The sequence below is a fragment of the Anguilla anguilla genome, chromosome 11, assembly GCF_013347855.1.
Source record: "Anguilla anguilla isolate fAngAng1 chromosome 11, fAngAng1.pri, whole genome shotgun sequence".
Taxonomy (NCBI): Eukaryota; Metazoa; Chordata; class Actinopteri; order Anguilliformes; family Anguillidae; genus Anguilla; species Anguilla anguilla.
In genome coordinates this window covers 10,025,415-10,048,859 of record NC_049211.1, presented here as the reverse complement: position 1 = coordinate 10,048,859, position 23,445 = coordinate 10,025,415, and the positions used below count along the sequence as shown (strand labels likewise).

At 41.3% G+C, this 23,445-nt stretch overlaps 2 protein-coding genes across 7 annotated transcripts; one reads left to right on the top strand and one right to left on the bottom strand.

Moving 5' to 3' along the window:
• Positions 1–662: 662 nt before the first annotated feature.
• plod1a (procollagen-lysine, 2-oxoglutarate 5-dioxygenase 1a) lies at positions 663–17,462 on the bottom strand. Of its 6 annotated transcripts, none has more exons than XM_035381887.1 (20): positions 16,402–16,610; positions 15,417–15,761; positions 14,107–14,198; positions 13,278–13,411; positions 12,445–12,608; positions 11,451–11,563; positions 11,134–11,197; positions 9,659–9,756; positions 9,112–9,213; positions 8,696–8,827; positions 8,120–8,241; positions 7,158–7,262; positions 6,916–7,041; positions 6,295–6,436; positions 5,809–5,922; positions 5,153–5,218; positions 4,860–4,964; positions 4,604–4,750; positions 3,009–3,134; positions 663–1,645 (listed from the first exon to the last, which is right to left on the bottom strand). In XM_035381887.1, the coding sequence occupies exons 2-20, from the start codon at positions 15,517–15,519 to the stop codon at positions 1,490–1,492; spliced, it is 2,211 nt and encodes a 736-aa protein (XP_035237778.1). In that variant the 5' UTR covers positions 15,520–15,761; positions 16,402–16,610; the 3' UTR covers positions 663–1,489. The 6 variants fall into 6 exon arrangements, with proteins under 6 accessions (XP_035237778.1, XP_035237777.1, XP_035237776.1 ...); XM_035381886.1 differs by lacking the exon at positions 3,009–3,134 and adding an exon at positions 2,680–2,805; XM_035381885.1 differs by lacking the exons at positions 663–1,645; positions 16,402–16,610 and adding an exon at positions 17,336–17,462 and having other exon boundaries at positions 2,666–3,134.
• Positions 16,663–23,284, top strand: kiaa2013 (KIAA2013 ortholog). Its single transcript, XM_035381888.1, has 3 exons — positions 16,663–18,262; positions 18,483–19,336; positions 20,950–23,284. The coding sequence occupies exons 1-3, from the start codon at positions 17,272–17,274 to the stop codon at positions 20,980–20,982; spliced, it is 1,878 nt and encodes a 625-aa protein (XP_035237779.1). The 5' UTR covers positions 16,663–17,271; the 3' UTR covers positions 20,983–23,284.
• Positions 23,285–23,445: the final 161 nt, after the last annotated feature.

The following is a 23,445-nucleotide window of genomic DNA, read 5'->3' as shown; positions in this document are numbered from 1 at the left end:
TATACCACAGGTTGATACACCAGACTGCTCTGCCTATCAGTGAATTGTTAATTTATCTGATAATTATCAAATTGAATGATAAAACACTGAATGTGCGAGGAGTCTGGTGTTGAACATTAAATATGGGCATTAACTGTTAAAGCAAGCAGATTCAGCACTTGTTATTTATGTCAAATGGTCACACGCACGATAATCCATAAGAACATATTCCTAAAATCTATATGCCTACCAAATTATTACCATTATCATTGCAGGCTATAATTAAACTTTCATCAATATGTTTTACAGAAACTAAACAAGCACTGCTCATGTCTTCCTGCATTGTTGTAACTTGTTACCCAGTGACAACCAACTAATCAGGGAAGGACAGAAGGGACCATATGAACTAAAAACAGGTTTTAAAGGTTATCACAATGACCTGGGTAGACAAATGCTTCTCCCTGATTGTCACTTCCATATTTTTCCAGTTTATAACTTCCCACAAATTATGAGATGGGATCACGGCACAGAAACTGCTCCAGCTGGGAATCAGCAGCACAGCAAGTCTCATATAGTGGATTGGTGGATGGCTGCCCTACAGACTGTGCCATATGGCCTCCTAGCTTGGATTATATGTAGCAGTGCATGTAAAACACACAAGGGAGAACAAAATAGCACTCAAATTCTGTTTTCTTTTGGTTTTAATTCACATTTGGCCAAAACAGTAACAAGAATAAAAACCAGCAACAAGCTATCCTTTGGTTATAACTGATAACGGAATGAAGCATTCCATAGCTGCATAAAGTGAGTGGGCATGACAGTTCCCCCCCCCCCCCCCCCCCCCCCCGAAATTACAGTATTTTAAAAAATAGAATGAAACATTGAACATTTAAAACAATGGGAATTTTGGAGGTCATTATCATCAATCACGGTTAGCACAAAAGATGCACCGCCCTGAAAGGAACGCATCTCATTTTCACCATTAAAAAAAAGTAAAATTTAAAAACTCATGTACATTCCCAAATTCCATATTCAATCTTTGTTCTTTGTGACTCACATACGATTTCATCGTTTAAAATTAATAAATATCATGAGCACTACTTATCCTTGCACACATGAGAATTGCATAGTATCATAGTGCATAGTATACTCAACAGCACCGTTCCAAAATATTTGAATTTGGAGTGTTCATACAACTGACAGCGAACATACACCGCTCCAAGTACAACGCTGCCAATGTATCTGAAGAGACAAACATTTCTTAAAAATTAAATTCACTGATTGACTAAAGGCACTTTTTTCATCAAAACATGGCAACTGCCCAATTTCAACACAACTGATTTCCCAGACCCCTGCTAAACCCACCCTCCCCTCCCATCCCTTTCAAGTCTTTTGGCTGGACATTTCTGGTTTAAAGTAGAACTATGGCCCGAGTTCGTTCTGCATCTCTACCAAAAGCCAACGTGGTTAAAATAAGGGGAAAAAAGAATTTAAAAGTCACGCGTGTGTTTCAGGGGTCCACGAAGGACACTGCAATGTAGCGGACGCCCCCGGTTGTGGGGAGCCCCTCGTGGTAGTGGGTGAGACGCCCGGGATGCATGATGGTCCACCCTTTGCGTGGAGCCTCAACTGAGCAGTTATACCGGAGAAACCGGCACCCCCCACCCTTCAGAGAGGAAGCAATGGAGAAAAATAAGTCAGTTACATACCACACACAACCTGGGTCCGATACACAGGCAAATAATAAACACCACGCCTCTAATTCTCACATTAAATAAGCCCGTTCTGATCTTAAGTTTCTTGTTTCTTAATAAAACTCAATCACAATTGGCAATCCACTTAGACAGTAAATAATACTAAAGATAGCATTCAGAGTACAGTTTTAAACTGTGTGTGGTTCAGCAGCTGATTAGATCAGTCCTGGAGGGTTGTAGGTATTTGTGGCTTCCTTTCTGTCAGCCACTAGCTAAGGCCATGAGATCAAGGTGTGTGGACTCTTTAGCAAATCCACCACTTAAATGAATCACTGGTGCTGAAACACTGAAAACTAGAAGAAACTGTTGCGCTCCAGGACTGGATTCAGACACCATAGGACTACATCAACACCAGAAGTACAGTGTGACCAGCATGCATTTTCCACAGCTACTGTGCATCTACATGCATTTGTGACACTGGTCACACCTGGATGCAGGCTGACATCATCAGGTCATAATTATGTTAGACAGGTTTAAAGAACCTGATTTGCTACCTACAGGACTGTTAGGAAGACATGCAACACAGAAAAGATGCAATATGTCCAGATCCAAATAAGAGAAAGCCATGAACAGAACTCATTCATGCCTAAAAGTAATGGAACATAATCTCATGGCCCATGAAACACCTTTATAAGGATCCTTTTGCTACAAACTGACATGTCCATTGCCATGAAACCAAAAACCTTCCTTAAAAACAAGCAGAAGAAACAACCAAGAGGTCAGATAGCCTCATTATATGTACACGTCAACGATAACATGACTCTCAGTATCAACACTCAGTATCCATAATGAAGCTGAAAACCTCAGAAATAACCATTATTTCCATTATCTACAAGGGGGGCGGGCTAAGAAACACATCAAGCAGCACACACGGCTACCAATCAATTAGCAGTACACACAGCAAAGTCAACAAAGTCAACAGCACAGCCACAAGGCACACACTCACCTGGTAATCAATCCCCACTTGGTTGAGTGCAATATTTATAGTAAATGTGGACGCGTCATGATGAGGCCTTAGAAACGGCTGTTCATCGGGCTTATACCTAACTACAAACGCCAAGTCAAACTGAGCCTGCAAAGAGAGACAATAACAGTGTGCCAGAAGAGTCATGCTGCATTCCCTGCTGAAGAGCTCCAGAGCAGAGACCCACCGCACAACGCACCGGCATTCACAGAGGAGGAGAGGGAAACGGATAGACGCGCATGCCTGCATCTCGCACTGTCCCTTCTCGGCTGCCTAGCTACGGTGTCCAGGGAGACGGCGGGCCCGTTTACCTGGTAGTCAACACCTTTGCTGTTGAGAGCTACGTTAATAGTGAATGTAGATGCGTCGTGATGAGGGGTGAGCAGGGGCTGCTCGTCAGGTTTGTACCTCACCACGAAGTTGAGATAAGAGGTACACTGTTTGATGGAAGAGGAAACGAACGTCAACAGCACACAGAATATTTTGGAACAGACTGAGGAACCCCAATACTCCATTGGTCAAACTCTGAGTGTCACTTCAAGCAAATGAGAATTGAATTGTACAAATACAGAACAAAATCAGTAGTTTTGTAGTTGCAATATTTTACCTTTCTTTATTAATTGTATATGTTCCTGTAAATACACATACCTTTCATTTTTTATGTATTGTGTGAAAGTGTATTGTACCATACTTCCAGATGTTTATGATGAAGAATTTCATATGTTAATACAATCTTACATCTATGCAGTTACCATTCCACTGTCGAGTATTTATGCTTTCTGTTGACTCAAGTATGCATATGTACAAGGAAAACTTTTAGTGCTTTAATAAGAAATAATAGATGAAAGGAAATCACACATACTATAACATATTAATGCTAATAATAATATAATAATATTATTTAAATGGAAGTAGTTATGTTCAGCACATTGTCACATATCCTTTGCATGCAATGACTGCTTGAAGTCTGTGATCACCAGGTGCTGAGTATCATCTCTGGTGGTGCTCTGTCAGGCCTAAAGTACAGCCATCTTAAGCTCCTGCTTGTTTCAGGGGCTACTTGCCCTATATTTTCCATTAAGAAACACATGTTCAATTGGATACAGATCAAGTGAATGACTTGGCCAATCAAGAATTTTCCCGTTTTTGGTTTTAAAAAACTCCTTTGTTGCTTTAGCAGCATGTTTGGGAGCATTGTCTTGCTGTAGGATGAAGCACTGTCCAATGAGCTTGGAGGCATTTGCTTGAACTTGAGCAGATAAGATGCTTCTGTACATTTCAGAATTAATTCTGCTGAAGCCTGTACCTGTGGCAGCCATACATGCCCAAACCATAACACCTAACCACCATGTTTCACAGTTGAGGGGGGATGCTTTGGATCTTGGGACTCTTTGGCCTCCACACATTGTCTGTGACATCACTCTGATACAAGTGAATCTTGGTCTAATTTATCCACAAGAACTTTTTCCAAAACTCTGCAGGCTCTTTTAGGTACTTCTTCGCAAACTATAACCTGGCCATCCTGAAATGGGGGTACTATGTATAAAATGTGCTGTAATGTCTACATGGTGAAACCAAAATGTGTTAATAGTCTGATTTTTATTTATCTAAAATTGTGGTGTACAGAGCCAAATAAATAAATCCCAGGGCAGCCGCTGGTGCCTGTTACAGTTTGTCTGGATCCTCGGCCTGCCTCCACATGTTGATTCTATGGTTTAGGTTGCTTTGCAGATATCTCTGCTTCCCCTCTCACCTTATCTGCTCTTCCCTGATCGATCCGGGCTCATGTTTCTGATTTTCAGAAAGTTCATTTGACTATCCACGAGAACGGTTTCCTCCTTGGTGTAAGAAAAGGCTAAATAAATGAAATCAATTTAAACGGTTTACTTCAGCGAGTTAAACTTACCTTGGTGTAATATCCAGGGAACATTTTCTCTGTGATGGGTGCAATGTACTCCAGCAAGAACTTATGCCACTCCTTCTCATAGCCAACCTGATTCATGTGGATGTCAATGGTGGGCACGTTTTCATACCCTCCCTGGATCCGTGTGTCCTGCGGTAAGCCATACCAGGAACAGCAAGGGATTGGCTCAGTACAAGGGAATGCACAACGGTCAGGACATCTTTGCTTTGATGTTTTCTGAACAAAATAAATACCATACCGAATTTCCCCCTTTTGACCACTGGCCGAAGTGCTCCATCTCTTCAACAATGTGGTCACAGGCAACGTCCGAGAAAATGGGAAACCAGTAAACATCAGGGCATGGCTGTCGAAGACGAAGTTCACACATGAGTACACAGCACATTATTTGCTGAGTGAAGGATTGAATTTTGCTGTACAAATTATAATTTATGAAAATACATGCATGGATTATGGAAAACTGAATTCTCTGAGAATGATTTTCCAGTCACAAGGATTACTCCTTAGAAAAAATGACTTGACGAGGCTACTCACATTTTCTATTAAGTTGTCTTTCATTATTCGGCTGTAATTTGGATGAATGTATCGCTCTTCCCAGTCCTGTGGAGAAAAAATAACTGATTGCACAACTCTGTATGTACTTAAACCCTCATTTCACAAATCACATTATTAGCCACAGAAAAATGGAATAAACACAGCAGCAATATAATTTTGACATTATACCATATCGTCCACCACAAGATAAAAACTTAATGGTAGCAGTGCAGTTTCTGGATCTTTTTGATATATTTTTAGTCTATTTTCAATTGGCCTTAGACAAAATGTTGGCTTTGGGGTTTTGTGGCTAAAGCAACAAAAATACACTTCATAGCTCCAAAGAAGTAGCAATGTTATTTCCAGAGGCTGTACATGCAACCAGATCTTCAGGTAGCGGAGTGTTTTCGACTTGTATACTCCAGTGGAAATGGTTCCAGACAGAAATAATAACAGTTCATTATTCTAACTTTCAACACATTACATCCCTTCAGTGAAATGTACCATCTGTTCTGATAAAGCAGATCTGCTGCTATAGGGCATTAGTTCCAAAGTCATAATGAGTCTATGATCTTGATAACTTTTTATTTATCTTGGTTCTACTCTGCCTCCCCCACCCCCACCTCCCACCCCAACACTGCTTCCACATTTCTCACCACAGGGTTCTCAAAGATTTGCCAGAGGTCATTGTGCAGGTGTGTGGTCAGATAGTTTTCAGTGGAAAGTGCGCGTCCAAATTCATGCCTGTTGGTAACGAACATAAAGACGCCCTGCAAGAATGTAAGGAGAGAGTCAGCACAACACCCTTTAAATGTGAGGTAAACATTATAAACAGATAGATAGACAGATAAAGGCCTAATTAAAACATAAACTACATCATTATTTCAGATGTCTAAATATGAGCACATTTAGAATAACAGGTTTACACATTCTTCCTGACGTATAAACCATAATTTCCTGTAAAAAAATAAAAATAAAATAATTAATAAATAAATAAATAAATAAATAAATAAATAAATAAATAAATAAATAAATAAATAAATAAATAAATAAATAAAATTTCCTGTGGTCCATGGACGTCTGCACCCACCCACCCCCAACACACACACACACACACACACCACCCACCAGGGAGCACCGACCTGGGTTCTGACTTTGTGGCAGAAGGTCATGTCAGAGTCCAAGGTGTCAGACTGAAAGAGGTTGTTAGCGGAGAGTTCAGTCTTCAAGACGCTGCCCTTCACCAGGTACACGTTGGATATGTAGGGGACGTTCCAGACGCCACTGCGAGAAACAGAGGCACAGACTGACACCCTGGCTATGCCACACTGGATTTTCAAAGCAATATCAAATGAAAAAAATTAAATATACTAAACATATTTTACAATCTCAACTTATAAAGAACGAAGCACCAGAGAACAGGATCATGGCTTGGATCTTGATCTAATGCTCTCAAATGATTTAGAGGGGTATAATGCTGACAAATGTAGCCAGACAATGCAGTTAGCGCAAGAGCACCGACTGGGAGCATTCATATTCATCAAAACAGAATTTTGTTTACAGGCATTAGACAGTTTAGAGTACTCACAAATCATTCCCAGCACACACTGCTATCGATAATACGTCACTGCTAAACAATAGCAGACAGCAGCCATTTTTAAGCTGTGAAAGAGCGACTGTGGGATTCGAGCTTCAAAAGGATTCAGGGTAGGAATTCCGGGTCTTCTGAAAGCCAGAAGCAGTTCAAAGGAAAGCACACTCACACCCTGCGCCTCTGCACGATGTCCACGTAGTCCTCGGACCTGGCGTAGTACCCGTCCGCACTGAGCGCGCCCCAGAAATTTGACCACAGCTTGCCCGTGCGCCCCACCATAGGAGCGATGACGGGTCTGCAGGCGAGACGGTATTTAATAATCAGAAGCATCCCCGGCTCCTCCTGCGTTTGCACACGTACCACCTGACACAGAGGTACCCCGCGGGGAAACCCGGGCGTCTCCACACTCACCGGTTCTGCTCGATGAGAATTTTGAGGGTGTCGGCGTTCTTAAGGACCACTTCCGCATCCACGCTGAAGAAGTACTCGCAGTCGCTGTCCTGGCGGCAAACATCTCTGCGGGGGGCACACAAACAGAGGGACGCCACTGACAACTGCTCACAATCGCACTCCAAACGGCACAGTTTAAATGCAGCAATGACGGCGTACACTTTCATTGGCATGATTCACATCTGTAGACAGTGAACAATAAATTGTTGTTATTTTCAACTTTCATGTCTAACCTTACATTAAAAAATGAACCATATTAGAAAAAATGTAAAGAAAGCATTTCCACTGTGTTCAGTGAAAAATGTGTTTGCCTCCATTAACTTAAATGAAAGTATTTGGACATCACGTTATATGGACCATAAGTTTCTACCTGATTTTTTAATGTGTAATCCACCAAATTACCGAAGTTTACCTCAATTAGTCACTCAGCTGCCACAAATGGTGCATGTTGCAGTTCAGCGTATTGTCAGCAGATGGAGCTGCACACACCCACTCATATACATGGCATTTCATTCCTAATACGGCACTCAGATGATCATTGGAACTAGTGCTCACTATGTGGTGCATTTTCATGAGCCAAAAGAAAACTTACGTACTGTTAACAGCTATTACAATGACACCTACAGGATAAGGGCTGAAATGTAGGTTAGCTCTCTCAGGAACAAGACCAGATCAAAACCTAGTATATGGCTGGACCTAACACACGTGATTCGGCCGACCAATGGTGTAACTTCATAACTCGGCCGACCAATGGTGTAACTTCATCACTCAGTCACTCAGTCACAGACATTCGCGTTTGTAGGGCTGGCCCCGCTGTTGCGGTCCAGCCAAAAACTCATGACCCCTATTTACTGTATGACCAAAAACCTGAGCGTTTATGATTTCATTACACTTTTGCCAGTGGAATTAATGAGTGAACTCACAAGCCAAGATTGCGTGATGTAGTGCTATCCATCTCCTCCTCTGGACCAATCACTTTCACAGCCTGGTACTCCGTCCCATGATCCTCTAGGAAAGAACTGATATGTTTCTTGTGGTGTGGTTCCTATGAGAGATAAAGGAGGAGAGCAAAAATATAAACTCATGTCAGATAGCGAGCAACATACGTTAAACATAAAATGTTTCAATTCACTTATGTAGAATTATAATAAAAGAGTTTTCAGCCCCTAATTCAAGCACCATCTTTAAAGAAAGTCAAATATTTCAAATTAACAATATTTCCAAGTTGTGTAAATACAATACTTAATCAATGCAGTACAGCAGACAACTATAACTCCGTCTAAAGACCCCAAAGGTCCACAAAACCCTAGTTTTGACTCTGAAGATAGATGTAATGCTGCTATTTGAACATTAGATGGCACTGTATTTCCTCTTATTAATTTAAACCTGAGCCAAACCGCATTCTCAGGCTTTCTTAAACAAGTTACTCATTTACATTCAACCTGGTCTGCACAATACAGCAAGTGTATGTCCTGTACTCCAGTGAAAGTGTCACTCACCTGATTGTAAATGAACAGTTTTAGTCTGTCCTTGGGGTATTTCAGGTTCAGAAGGCGCTCAAAGAACACAGCAACAAAAGGGGTAGGCTGCTGGATAAAGATCCCTATGAGGACCACGGGGTACTCGCTCTCCTAAGGAAGATAAACAGAGCTCAGCCATAGCTGCAGCAGGACTGAGCTGCAGAATCATTCTGAGGATAAGCCTGTAATTATAACCAGGGTACAGCAAGTAAAGAACAAAAAAGGGCTATCAATAAATAAATAAAAAACATGGGTTATGTTAAAAATGGAAAAAGAAAGCATGGCCCGTGCAGTTGAAAGACATGCACTTTGGGAGAATCCCATTTTAAGAAACAGCCTCCCCTGATATAATATGAACAGCCCAAGTTCATGTTCATGCATAATTTGCAGCCCACCGTTAGCCCAGAGAGGGGCCTCAGGTCAGTATCACACACAGTGCAGCCCGTTTCAAATGTCCACGCCGTTGGGATGTAATTGCCGAGGTAGTTTATCTGGAGCTGAAAAACACAGACAAATTTATACTATTAGTATAATTACACATGAAAAAAGTAAAAACCCACCGCCAATCTAACTTGAATGAGAAATGGGAGAAATAATCCCATCAACAAAATAAAGTGTAAATGGATCCCAGGGATAACTACAGAAAAAGACACATGAACACAGACTTATAATGTTGATTATATGCATGTAAACAAATAAGACTGATTTTGATTAATATAAGCATTTCAAGGATCTAAAATAATTTCAAAAAGTATTATGTTGTTGAAAACATTTCTAGGATATTTCGCAAGAAAATGAGAGATTTCAAGTAGTAGATATTTTAACTTAAGTACATTTTAAATGGCATTGCTTTCTGGTACATTTCATCATTTTGATTGGCAAACGTGCATGATAATATAATGCATATCCCTTAGTCTTCATTACCTAACAGTGTCTTCTCACCTTGGTAGGTCCATTTCCATGAATCATTACTGGGAGAGTATCGTACATCACATTTCTAGCCCGCACCCTTCCGTCCTCAAACTTCAGAACCACCTCATCTGAACATCAACACAAGCCACACACAAGAAACGTCAGTGATTTCCCAACTCTCCTAAACTTCAATATTTCTGGGTCAAATAGTGACACACACTGGTATCTGCACAAAGTCTCCACTGAGGGTTGGCCATTAAAACTGCAGAAGTTAAACTGTCACTTGCTTAGTTAGTTACCTGCTTTAAAACAACTCAGTGTGAACAGTGCCATTTCATAATATCCACAAGCTTTGTGGAGACTAAATCTACAATACTTAATATTGTGCTTTTGGTTTTATGTTCACTACTAACAGAAAATCTAAAATAGTTCTTGCAGAAAATAAATTATCATTTCACATTTATTTTAAACCTTATTTTTCTAAACAAACATTAAAAGAGGAACATAAGCATTTTAAAATGCTTTTGCAGGAGAAACTCAAAACTGGCATTTTAAAAGCCCAATCAAGCTTAGTAACACGTGCCTAAGTCACGCGAGCTTCAGCACATAGAGGTGCAGAAAGCGCTGTTATTTTTTCCTGCTGGGACACCAAATGAGAGCAGGGAAACAATGAGACGGCTGCAAAGCAGAGGTGTAACGTTCCTGTGATCTCAGCAGGCTCCAGATTTATAGGAGGCCTAATGAAGCAGCTGGCTCCTCTTTACGCGCGCAAGATGCTAGCGCAGTCACGGCGGCTAGCGGGCCGCTAGCTACCGCGGCGCGAGTTGGCCTACGTGCGCACAGTCACATCTCGCAGCGCACTCAGAAATTCCACACCCATGTGCAGCCAGTCTGGCCGAGAAGCTCCCGCTCAGAAGGATCTGGCGTCCCTCCAGGAAGACCACCCCCCCCCCCCCCCCCCCACCCCCCAACCCGCCAGAGCGGCGGAAAGAAGGGCTCGGATCCGCGCGATAGAGCTCATTACCCACCGCTCTCCTCCAAAACCTCAAAGGCTCTGAAAGCTAATACGCCATAAAAAGAGAAATAAATATAAAAAGATCCTTCCGTTTCCCTTCTATTTTTTTTTTTTTTTTTTTTTTTTTTTTTTTTTTTTTTAATCGGAGCTCATGCTGGGAAGCCAGCAGAATCTCTACTAAGCAGAAACTGTTCAAAGCACAAGGTTGCAGATTTTTTTAAAGCTTGTGCCAGCTTTGATGGCTGATGTCTCATTATCTGGGGTAGTTATAATTTATATGCGGCCCATTTTCACACATTTTACCAATATATCAGTGAATATGTCACTCCTCTTTATAGTAGGGATAATAACTTTTAGACATTGGTTTTCAAGAATAAATCCAGCAAACATGCACATGAAAATATAAATATGATAAACTTAGATGAACAGTGTGTCGTTTGCAATAGTTCCTTGTTAAATATGAAACTTGAACAAAATATTAAAGCCTTACCAATAGCTCCATGAAGATTCTGAAACAATCTGCACTTGCTGTCCAAAGTTATATTTATAGATTTCTGGAAGACAACACAGGACAAAAAAGAGGTTTTACACATTTTCTAAAGAGGTACAGAAAGTCTACCACATACGCAATAAAAGCCAATAACCATAATGAGTCCCTGAATAAGCACCAAATAAACAAATAAAGAAGTGAAACTAAATATATAACAAAATCTTTGAGCTGAAGCCGAATTACATCATTACCCAAACTTTTCATATAAGCCATGATTTAGAAATACAAAAAAAAGGATGAGAGTAAACACTCTGTACCCTTTTTTCTGGATCGATATACATCTTGGTGTAAAAAAGTTGATCGCTCTCATTGTCCTTTCCTGCCCAGTCTGCAACCAACTCTTTGAGGTTAGGCACATAACCAATGAATCCTGCAGGGACAGAAATGGCCATGGAGCCGTATTAAGAGAAGAGAGGAGAGAAGCATGAGGATCTAGCATGCATCACCCTTTAATGTGTAAGATCGCAAACGTGATTAGAATTTTCTTAATGATGTTCACCGAACAATCAGCAATCACTGCTGGTAACTGACACTAATGGACTTCTAGAACACTGACTAAGAATTATGAAAAACCCTGCTCTTTAAAGGGTCAAAGCTCTGCAGTTCATAACTTTCGAATGCAAGTCTGAGTTCCTGTTTTTGCTTCTGCGGCTTTTTAACTCAAGGGTAGGTTTCAAAACATAGACATATATATTCACTAATGCTGAGGCTTTCCTAAATTCACAGTCTTGGTCTGGAACAACCAAGGCACTGCCAAATTAAATCATGCCTAGCATCCTGAAAGGAGCTTCTGTCCTCTTGCATGAACTGAATTATGAGAACACAGTACAATTCAAATTTTCAAAATGGCCGAATTAGGGTATGACCGAATATGACGACACCTAGACGGCTTTTACCTCCAGCCGTCTTGCTCATTACATTACATTAATTTACCAAATGCTCTTATCCAGAGCGACTAACAAAGAAAGCTAGCGTAGGTGCATCCACCAGATTTATGTGAGCAACAGTGCCAGGTCTGGCTAATAACATTTCCATTCCAGCAATGAAGCATTTAATGCAAGCCAACGTCCACTATGAAACACGACTCCATTTAGATGTTGTGTAGGCCAGAGTTCCACCCTTTTATTTTGAAGGATGAAAGTTTTGTTCGATATCTGTACGGACACTGCCATGATGAAAAGATCACAGGAAGGAGAATTTCATATTTCGGGGGCTGTTGGGATACGTTTACAGACGTCGCTTTAAAGGCACCTCCTGAGCCCAGGAACCTCTTCCCCTCCCTGACGTGCGGGTGCTTGTCCCCAAGGTGCCGGTCAGGCCAGATGAGGGTCTCGGCGGAGAAGACCACCCTGTGCCGAGCCTGCTTGAACTTTTTCAGCAGCTCCTTTGGGCCCGAGGCGAAGACCACATCGTAGCTATAAACAGGAGAAAAACACCGTCACACCACTAACACCGATAAACCCTCTGAAAATAGGGAGGCATGGATACTGGCATTGTGTAGGGCTCTCCGTGAGGCGAAGACCACATCGTAGCTATAAACAGGAGAAAAACACCGTCACACCACTAACACCGATAAACCCTCTGAAAATAGGGAGGCATGGATACTGGCATTGTGTAGGGCTCTCCGTGAGGCGAAGACCACATCGTAGCTATAAACAGGAGAAAAACACCGTCACACCACTAACACCGATAAACCCTCTGAAAATAGGAAGGTATGGATACTGGCCAGACCTGGGTCAAATACGTATTTGTTTTGGATTCAAATACTTTTATGTGCTCTGTTAATCTTGCCTGGTGTAATTGAGCTTGCCAATATGACCAGGAAGCGGGGTTTGCACTTTTTGAGAGCATTTTATTGGTTCCAATACACCAGATAAGATCAGTAAAGTGTAGAAAAGAATCTGAATCCAAAACAAATAGGCCTATGTATTTGACCCAGGGCTGATACTGCCATTGTGTAAGGCTCTCCGTATAGCATGCCTCTGAGGGGAAATCCTCAATTGAGGTTCATAACAAGCGATAAAAAGAGCTCAACGTGAGATGTGTTCCGACATACTCAGTTACAGATGCCACTTTGTCTGTACCTGTCAATGAACAGGATGACCTTCTTCTCATCCTTAATCTCTTTCAGGGCAGATTTAAGCAGCCGCACTTTTTGGCCACCCCCGGGGGCCGACATGTAGTCCCCACCTCGCCATTTTTCACCCCTTCCCAACACCTACAAAAGCAAATACTAACCAGTCAAATCCGTACATTTCCTGTGACAGACAAAAGGTCTTCCATTACCAGCATTAGTTGGTACGGTGCAATCCGCCTATGAGCACAGGTGGATGTAGAAATAACCAGGATGCTGTCATTAAAAACTATTGGATGGACTCGTACCTTATTTCAAATAATAATTTTCACCTATGTTAATAAATGAATTATTTATATAATGTACAATCTGTTAATGCCACATAATTTTTTTACGGTATAATAAATTGGCCAATAAAAACTATTTTTGTTTAAATCAGAGTAACATTGCGATGTGGTTGCTGTCAAATCACAAAATGACATGAGTGAAAGAAACTCTTCATTTGTATTTCAAAATTTCATTCCGCAGCAGTGTCATTATTGGCCATACTTATTGAGTAAAATGACAATGTAGCATACAGTTCAATTCTTTCAAACAAATCAGGTCAAAGTCATTGTGCATTGTGGATTCTTTTCCTCAAAACCCAGAAGTAAGTGTGTTTCACTGTAGAGTACTGTAGCTAGTTAATGTCTGAAAAGCACTGTGCTTCTAACAATGAACTGCCCTGGGAAGATTATATTCCTACAAGCAGCTTTGATAAGTCTCTCTAAGGAAATCATCACATTGAAACCTACATTTAAAAGTTGAAGGATGCATTCTCTTATGTTTTTTCCTCATACCTTGATAGTGTAGTTAAAATGCTGGGCCGATCTTAAAAACCTCCTGAAGCCGTCTGTCTCTTTCGTGGCCACAGTCAAAACAAGAAGATTGCCTGACAAATAGAAAACAATTTAAACAGATGTTTGAACAGATGTCATAATACTCAAAAGAATAATGTTTCAACAGACTAAGAGTCGAAAACAAACAAGGGTGGACAACTTCATTGTTTTTACAATTTCATATTTATTAGGGTAGAACTGAAGTGTTTTATGTCAGTCATTGTAACTCTTCATCGAGATATTATGAATGTCGAGGCTACAGGCATTGTATAGCCTACATTACAATGCACACGTTCAATATGTATTTTTCAAAAGGGTCAAGCAATATTTACACACGTATCTCAGAAAAGGCCTTAGGAACCACAGCATCGTGACTGATTCCTAAAAACTAAGTCAAGAAAATTAATGATTTCGATGAAGCGGCCATCAAATTTGGTTTTCATATACATTACCGTCGTAAATTCTGAGCCCACCGTGGTTCGCGTTTAAGCATTTATTTCACACATCGGATCACATCCCAGCTATTTCTTTTCGCTAGCGCCTCGTCAAATTCAGTTTTCAACATGCAGGATAAATAAATCACTTCCGAAAGCGACAGGTTTATTCTGCAGCCCTTGGAATCGCATGTTGCGCCTGTAGTAAAATCTTCCCCTGCAGGCAGTATAAAGCAAAGAAGTTTTGATTTTTTTGTGACATACCGCACCCGTTTATCTCAAACCACAGTGTAGACTATAGTCATCTCTTTAGTTTTTGTGTTAATCAATAGATAATGAAGAATGCACTGAAGAACACGCACAACTGCAAACATGCACTAGCTAAGCCTTGTATTTTCCCATCCCGTCCACGTCAGCAAGAGCCAAGACTGGAAATCTCTAGAACGGAGTATTTCTTTACATTAGTTGCTATGCAGCTGTAGCTTCCTTAGAACGTCCCATTGTCACAATATATATGCCCATCTTGTAGCTTGCTTGCAGTTTGCTAGTCTTACAAACAAGCTTTGGCTGACCGGCTACAAGCTAGCTATTGACTATGAGTTTGAGTATGACTAAAGTTAAACGTTAGCAAGTTTAGCCAACAATCCCGCAGACTTAAATAGTAGGACTAACGTTCCCAATATTGAGTACTAAGATATAACCGTGGTATTCAATAAGTGTTACAAATGAAAACAGTTCACTTTTTCATGTCATATTAGTCGAGACACATTTAGCTATCTTCCCATAAAAAAACAGATAGCAAACCACATATCACAGCACAAAAAGAGAAATTCTTACCTTCGGGTATCGGACGCTCCGCCTCACAGTTTATCGCCACCAACAAAGTGGCGAGCCAAATCCCAGAGAAAAGTGCCAAAGCCCGAGCTCTCATTTTCAGCATCCTCGCGCACTGTAGCAACCTCTGGTAACGCAGTTTCAGTCTCTGTACTAGAAGCTATATACGAAAATGTATTTGCTTTGATTTATTTGTCCGCCCTTTTTCATACAGAGAAGATAGACTGCAAGCTTAAACACTCAGACCGCCCCTCCACCCTCTATACATCATCAGATCATCTGGGGTTCCCACGAATCAGCGCGCTGCGGCCACAAAACACATCTGGGGAAACTTCTGGTGGGAGAGATCTTCCCGAACATGTTAAGATTAATAGGAAAACGACAAAAAAAAAAACATTTAATTAACATACTGATTAAGGACAGCACGATTCTGGTGAACCAGCAATGCACATAATGTATTTAGTTTATGACATTTAAACTTAACGTCAAATTATTCGTCTTTGAAGCGCTGAAAATAATGACTATTTATAAAATATGTACACTAATATGCAGGACCACATTCATCTTCAGAGCATACCATTCTTTGTTGGTGGACAGAAAACGTGTTTTTACATGCCTACACGTTTTACAATTGTAATAGCCTACAGTTGGGTATTTGCTTAAACACTTAACATCTGTCATCCACGTTAGAAAAGAAAAAGAAAAAAGTGTCTGGGTAACCAGCCAACCCGACTGGCTACGTGACGCTCTGCATGTGTGGCGCAGTTGAACGACTAAACTAAGCGTGACACAAACGAACGATAGTCGCTTAATTTCTGGGTAGATTCGCTTTCATATTAACTTTCGCTTAATATATTAGTACATATGACGTGTGTGTAGTAACATTACTGTACAAATTAACGTCTGTTTCAGTTTTCCAGAGGCATGCAGGTCATGCAAAAAACACCAACATTACGCCACTGGGTCAGACGACAGTCAGTACTGATACCTTATAAGCCAATACTAAATACTTGGCTGAAAAACGTTAAGTTGTTGCAATTTTCTCCCCTGCTCAATAGCTAAAGCAATTGGCTAGCGCCCGTTATTACCTAACTGCTTGAACATAACTTGCCTGCGGCAAGCTAAAAATTTTGCAGAAAAAAAAGTTTGGACTTCGAAAAAGCCGAAAGCTAAAATGTCGTGAAATGGAACGAGATACAAAATCGCGACACTTCCGGATTATGTTTTTTACTTGGTTTACGGCACTGAAACCAGAAGTGTCAGGACGAATGCTGTGATCGAAAAAATGGTGAAGCGAAAACAAACGACTACCAGGAAGAGGAACTGACAGACAATCGAAAATGTGAAATTGGGAAACATATGCATGCTGGGACAGGTGTTCCGTTGCTAAAATGTGAAATAAGATTAAACAACCTGGCTTTATTGTTTTGTGAGCTAGCTAGGGAGACAGCTAGCTAGCTTACTTTGTGTTAAAACAAAGCGCGTCGACTTTTCTAACTAGCTGGCTAGCTACACAGATGAGGAAATACATTTTTGCTCCTGCTGTTTAAGCACAAATAATTGATGATCTTGCGTACAACTGACAATAGTATAAGACCGACGACAAAAGTAATTTAAATCTGAAGATAATTAGCGGGGTAACTAACTAGCTAAACTGAGAGACGACAATATTGACGTGAAAGATAGCTTGCTAGCCAGCTACCTGGTCATCTTATCTGTCCAACTACGTAGTTACACATTATTCGCTAACTTCTTATGTTAGTCAGGGCACCCGTGTAACTTAATTAAAATGTGTACAGTCCTTATAACTATCTAACAGATCTGTGATAGGACTTTGCCGGAAGATTATAAGACATAAATGATAGATTTTTTTCAATATAAAAACGATAAAATGTGGCTCCAGCAAAGACTAAAGGGCCTACCTGGTTTGCTATCCAGTAGCTGGGCTAGAAGGGTTCTTATTGTATTACTTATGTTCCTGATTTTTTATTGGTATCTCAGCTCCGATGGAATTTTGAAGTTTTTGAGTGCCTCAGGGAAATCGGGAGGAGCAGCAGGCGTTTGTTTACAGACTGAAACCCTGAGATGGAAGCCACTTGTTGATCGGGGAGAAGGGGTTGTCTTTAGTCCCCAGAGCAAAGTCGTCGCCCCTGCCGTGGTCGGTAATGGGCATTTCTTGGTGGACATTGACTCCAACAAACTTTGGGTGAGTTCCTCTTCTCAGGCAGGGTCACCCCCGGTTCATTTGACAGAGTATTCCCCTGTCGTTACCCTGGACATGCAAGGGAAGCGCTCTGAGGCACAGGCTTCTGTGCTCTGGTACCGGAAGGGTTCCGTTCTGTCCGTACGCTGTATCATACCGGGAACAAGCCAGTCTTCCCGGGACTGCGTTACTGTGAGAGAGGAGTTCATAGCGCACCGCAGCCGGCCGAACGTCTACCTTCAGCGGGTTCACGTCACCAATCCCTCCGACAGGACGGCCACCTTCGACGTCACTTCGCCCTCTCCCTCCTTTGGAAACAAGTTTTCGGCCAGCTTGGAGAAGACGGATGACAAGGAGTTCATCCTATCCACTGGCCGAGTACTGACTGAAAAGAACCACATTGTGTTGGTGGTAGTAGCCGCCAAAAAAATACCCAGCCGGCTACAGGTAGCTGCAAAATCAGAATACATGGAGAACATGGTGTCAGTGGTCCACATATCTGAACCCATTGAGTCTTCAAAACTTGAGGAGACCTTCACCAAGCTGAGAGATGTGGCCAAGAAGGAGATTGGGGATCTACTAAGAGCCAATATAGAGGATCTCATGCAGGATCACCTGCAGGCTTGGATGGATCTGTTCATTTCAGGTAATTTGGAGATCAATAATTTATCAAAAGCCAAATTTTATTTGTGAAGGATATGTCATCTTTCTCTTGGCAGACGGTGGATACAACTCACTGGTTTCATGTATATTTCATATTAAATATGAACACGATTGGGAAAAAAGTGTAGTCTTGAGTGACTGTGGTGTTCCATTATGTCATAGCCTGTCTATGTGTTCAACGTTGTTCCTCTTGTCTTTTGCAGGGGTTGAGATGAGAAAGATTACAGACTCCCACACGCCGTCCAGCCACACAGTGAACACCACGTTGTATTACATCCTCTCCACGTCCACAGCGCCCCTGCTGGACAGAAGGATAAGCGCGGACGAGCACGAGCGGCTGGAGTCCAGCCTGAATTACGCGGACCACTGCTTCAGTGGCCACGCCACCATGCACGCCGAGAACCTGTGGCCCGCCCGGGTCAGCAGCGTGGCCCAGATCCTGCAGCTGGTGACGTTGTGGAACCTGACGCTGCAGAAGAGGGGCTGCAAGGTGCTGGTGGCAGCCGGGGCCCACGGCGTCATGCAGGGCATGGTGCTCAGCTTCGGCGGGCTGCAGTTCACCGAGAACCACCTGCAGTTCCAGGCGGACCCGGACGTCCTGCACAACAGCTACTCGCTGCGCGGCATCCACTACAACAAGGACCTGATGAACCTGGCGGTCCTGCTGGACGCCGAGGGCAAGCCCTTCCTCCACGTGTCCGTCAAGCCCCAGGAGAAGCCCGTCAAGCTGTACGCCTGCGAGGCGGGGTGCATGAACGAGCCGGTGGAGCTCACCTCCGAGGTGAAGGGACACACCTTCCCCGTGATGGTGACCCAGCCCATCACTCCGCTGCTGTACATCTCCACCGACCTGACGCACCTGCAGGACCTCCGGCACACGCTGCACGTCAAGGCCATCCTGGCCCACGAGGACCACATGGCCAAGCAGTACCCGGGCTTGCCCTTCTTGTTCTGGTTCAGCGTGGCCTCCCTAATCACGCTCTTCCACCTCTTTCTGTTCAAACTCATCTACAATGAGTACTGTGGACCTGGCGCTAAGCCCCTCTTCAGAAGCAAGGTATAGACGCTTTGTTCTTGGTGGTGGCAACGTTCTCCTTCTGTCTTTCGCCTCTCCAGCCATGGCCTTGTCCTGTCCTTTTGCTTTTTTTTTTTTTTTTTTTTGTCCCTCCTCAGAATGGCTGTCTAGAAAATTCTGGAATTTGACAGAAAATCAATTTGCAGGATTTTGGTGTTGGGAGTGAACCAGTTCTGTGCAGAAATTGCCTTCTCTTTCCTCCTTTCTGTGAGCAAATGAATGCCATGAATAATCGTAATTGATTGCTGAATCCATTCGGTAACAGATGTGTGGCACAAAAAAATAATTTAATGTAGAATTCCTCTGTGTTTCCCAAATTTAAGAATTGACCTAACACAGTTCTTCCTGCATAAAACTACTTTCTAAGAAGGTCATTCTTATTGCAGAATGTCATGTAATTGAAAGCACCAGTGCAAGCATTCAAGTGGCGTTTTAAGATGTAAACTGCAAAATGGGGCAATTCAGTCGAAGTGAAGTTACCCATCTGGAAGTAAACAAAAATATTAAACAAATTCTGGCAAACAGTACAATTTAAACTAGTTTAAATTGGTTATTTTTGGCAAACTGCCCATCCAGGTAGGATGAATTGTGCAATAAAAAGTGATATTATAGCACTAAAATAATACATATCATTTAAGAAGGCTTAACATGAAACTTAATTGTTTAGAGTAAGTTGATAATTGGATAAAATAATTTAGGAAAATGAAATTAATGCTAATACAGCCCTCAATTCATATTCAGACATTCATGAATATGGCTAAATTTATTGTGTGAAATTGAATTGCCCCCTTAAAATATCTATTGTGATTTGTACAATTTCATATCATTTGGAAATTTTGACTTCAACGTACAGTGCTTCCACTGGTGTCTTCAAGCAGTTCCTAACTCACGTTGGTGCTGTGGCTTTCTTTTGTCTTTACAAGACATAATATATCTTTTAACAGCTCGTAGCTTTGGCCCTGAGGACAGGCCTGCTCTGTGTTTGCCTCTGGAGTAGTTTTTACCATCTTATTTATTTAATTTCCAAAGACTTTAATTTAACGCATAACCTGATTGTGTTCTTGTTTATGTCATTGCATAACTTTGTGTTATGAAATCAGAATGTTTCCACAAAACCAGTATTTTTTATAAGGTCTCTTGGGCCCTGATTTTCCCTCGTCTCTAGTCGTTCTGGAATAACTCACAGGTAGCACAAGATGGTACAAACTATTGCTTTAATCCTGAGTGAAAGTTTGTTCAGTAATGTGAAATGGTTGCGCCCTTACTTGCAGTGATTTCATGAGGAAGTAAGCATGGAATTGGTGATGCTGCAAAGATATATGCATACTTGTTTGGAGTGAGGTTTTTTTATCACCTGTGTCTACCTTAACTTCAGTGAATTCAGACTAATAATAACTTATGGTGGCTTTGCTCTTGTTTGGATGGTGTTTTTTTATTGATTCACTTTGATTAAATTAACGAGAACCTACGGTAAGACTGTCGTCTCTTTAATGATTGCTGACGTGTCGCACCAAGCGGTAAATGTCCATTCTGCAAGGCAGGAACTGATGGATTCAGCCAATGACTGTTTTAATCATTACTTTTAACCTCACCAGGTTCTGACCGCAAATGAGGAAGTCAGTCCCTAGAGGACAGCAATGACATCAAGTCCTTGATTGGAGGGATTCTACACAAGTTTGTTTTTGCTGCCCTTCTGTCATATTGCGTGTTCTTTGATGGGGTGGGGTGGGGGTAGATGTATGTGAGTAATTTTTAAGTAATTTTAAAAGAAGTTTAAATGTTATATAAACTATGGTTATAGCTCGCTTAGTTACAAAAATAATAGTTTTTAAAATTTTGTGTTGTTGGAGGGGATGTAATTTATATTTATAATCCAGAAAATGTGATGGGATTTGCAATGCACTGAATAATTGTCATGATATTTTTTTCACAAGATGATCAAAAAATTTTACTGAATTTTAGAGTTCTATTTATTTTTTTGGTATAAAACACTGACATGCTTAAACTGATGGAAAATTTCAAAACCAGCCACAGAAATGGGGCTCACAGAGAGCTCTTGTGTATTTGAAACATTTTAAGAAGCTATCAGCAGTTTCAACATTGATTTATCACACCTCAAAAATGTCTTTAAATTTTAATATAACACATGGGGACATGAGAATATTGGTCAGATATAATTGTTTGACCTCAGAATATTATATTTTGTGCAAATAATGACATAGCAGTGAAACATTTGTTTTTCACCATAACTAATCATATTTTAATTGATGGTTGTTTGGTGTAGTTACCCAACAGGTGTTATAATTAATAGATTTGACAAAGTTTACTAATAGTTACTTGCTTGGTCAAAAAGAACAGGGTTAGATGCCTTGCTTGCATGATAACGTAACCCATTATCCTGCTAGATGACCAATGGTTTGGTAAACTGGATGAAATTAAGAGATACTTGTTTTAAAAATCGCAAAAATAATTTTTCAACTCGCTGGAATTGTGCTCCTTTCTTGGGAATGCAAGTTCTTCATGCGTCTGCTTTTAGATTAGTTTTTCATTTTGCTTTGGTAGTTACTTACAGTGGCAAAACAATAAAAACAATTTAGCTAAATCTGATTGGCCCTGACCAACATAGGTGGCCATGTTGCCATATAGAATGACATATAAAACAGCTAACATGAGGAAGAACAAAGTGAGGATGCACTGGCTCTGCTGGGCTGTAAAATGCTCACCCATTGGTTGTGTAATCCGGGTGTGAGGGGAATCGTTTGGGGACGCGTGATGCTCTCCCATCACTTGGGGCTTTGTGTGAGTGCAGCTGGGTTTATCTGACTGAACACGCAGTGGTGATGTCATGCGTGACACCTTCTCACTGCAGGTGGAATCAGGGTTAATGTGATTCAAAAACGCATAATGTATACATCTTACAGCACTGAGGCTCAGTTTGGCCTGTGGTGTTATATTTTGGGCATTGTTAGTTTATGGAGTAGTTTGTGATTTTTATACACTTTCTGTGTACATATTGGAGGGGAAATGGTGACCATTCAGAGTCCCACATCACCCATTACCTACATCAGGGGTCGGCAACCCTGCTCTTGGATTTTGTTTCATTTGAGCTTGAGTCCAAGATATCAGTGAATTATTATGAGCAGCCTGAATGGTTAAAGCTTTAGTACCTCCAGCACATGCTTGCTTGCATTCGTAAAACATAAGCAATCCAATTATGTTGTTAAAGGTTTGAGCAAAAACCAGGAGCTCCTCTGCCATGCCAGGATCAGGGTTGCCTATTCCTGACCTACTTCATGCCTTTCTGTTCCTGTATGTATCCATGCAAGCAATACTGACGACTGCCAGTGTGGGTATGCTCTTGAAACCCTTTGAACTTTGTTGGACTTGAAATGAAGTGTGTTCACATAGGCAGTTACTTGGGTGAAAGTTAGATTACAGCGGGGCTGCCCAACCCTGTTCCTGGAGATCTACCGTCCTGTAGGGTTTCTCCCCAACACAAAAGAGCACACCTCGTTTAACAGCTAGAGATCTTGTTGAGCTCCTAATTAGTAGAATCAGGTGTGCCAAATTAGGGTTGAAATGAAAACTTGCAGCATGGTTGTTCACTAGGAACAGGGTTGGGCAGCCCTGATTTACAGGCTTCCGTTTATCTCTTAAGTGATATAGTGAGTTCTTAAACCACTGACTGTGCCTTATCAAGTGGAGTTATTAGGGCTTTAATTATTTATTTATTATTATATATTATATGGGCAGATATTTTTTAATCCAATGTGAATTTGGCTTGATAATTTTTTCTCTGCAGAAACCAAGTGTCCACTGAATCTTATAAATTTGTCTCAAAGCTATTTTTTCCCAATGCTGCAGAAATTCCTGTTTTTTTTTTTCTTTCTTTGGAAATAAAATTTCAGGGAACTTTCTCTCAAGACTTGACATCTCATGTATTTGATTGTGGTCTTTGCTGTTAGAGGGGAGGACAATGACTGCTGCAGTAAACCCAAGGACATTTTTGACATGAATTCATTTTGTAAATAGTTGAAAGGCAAACAGTGATGCATAAATAACATAAATGTGTAGTCTGAAGATCACAAATG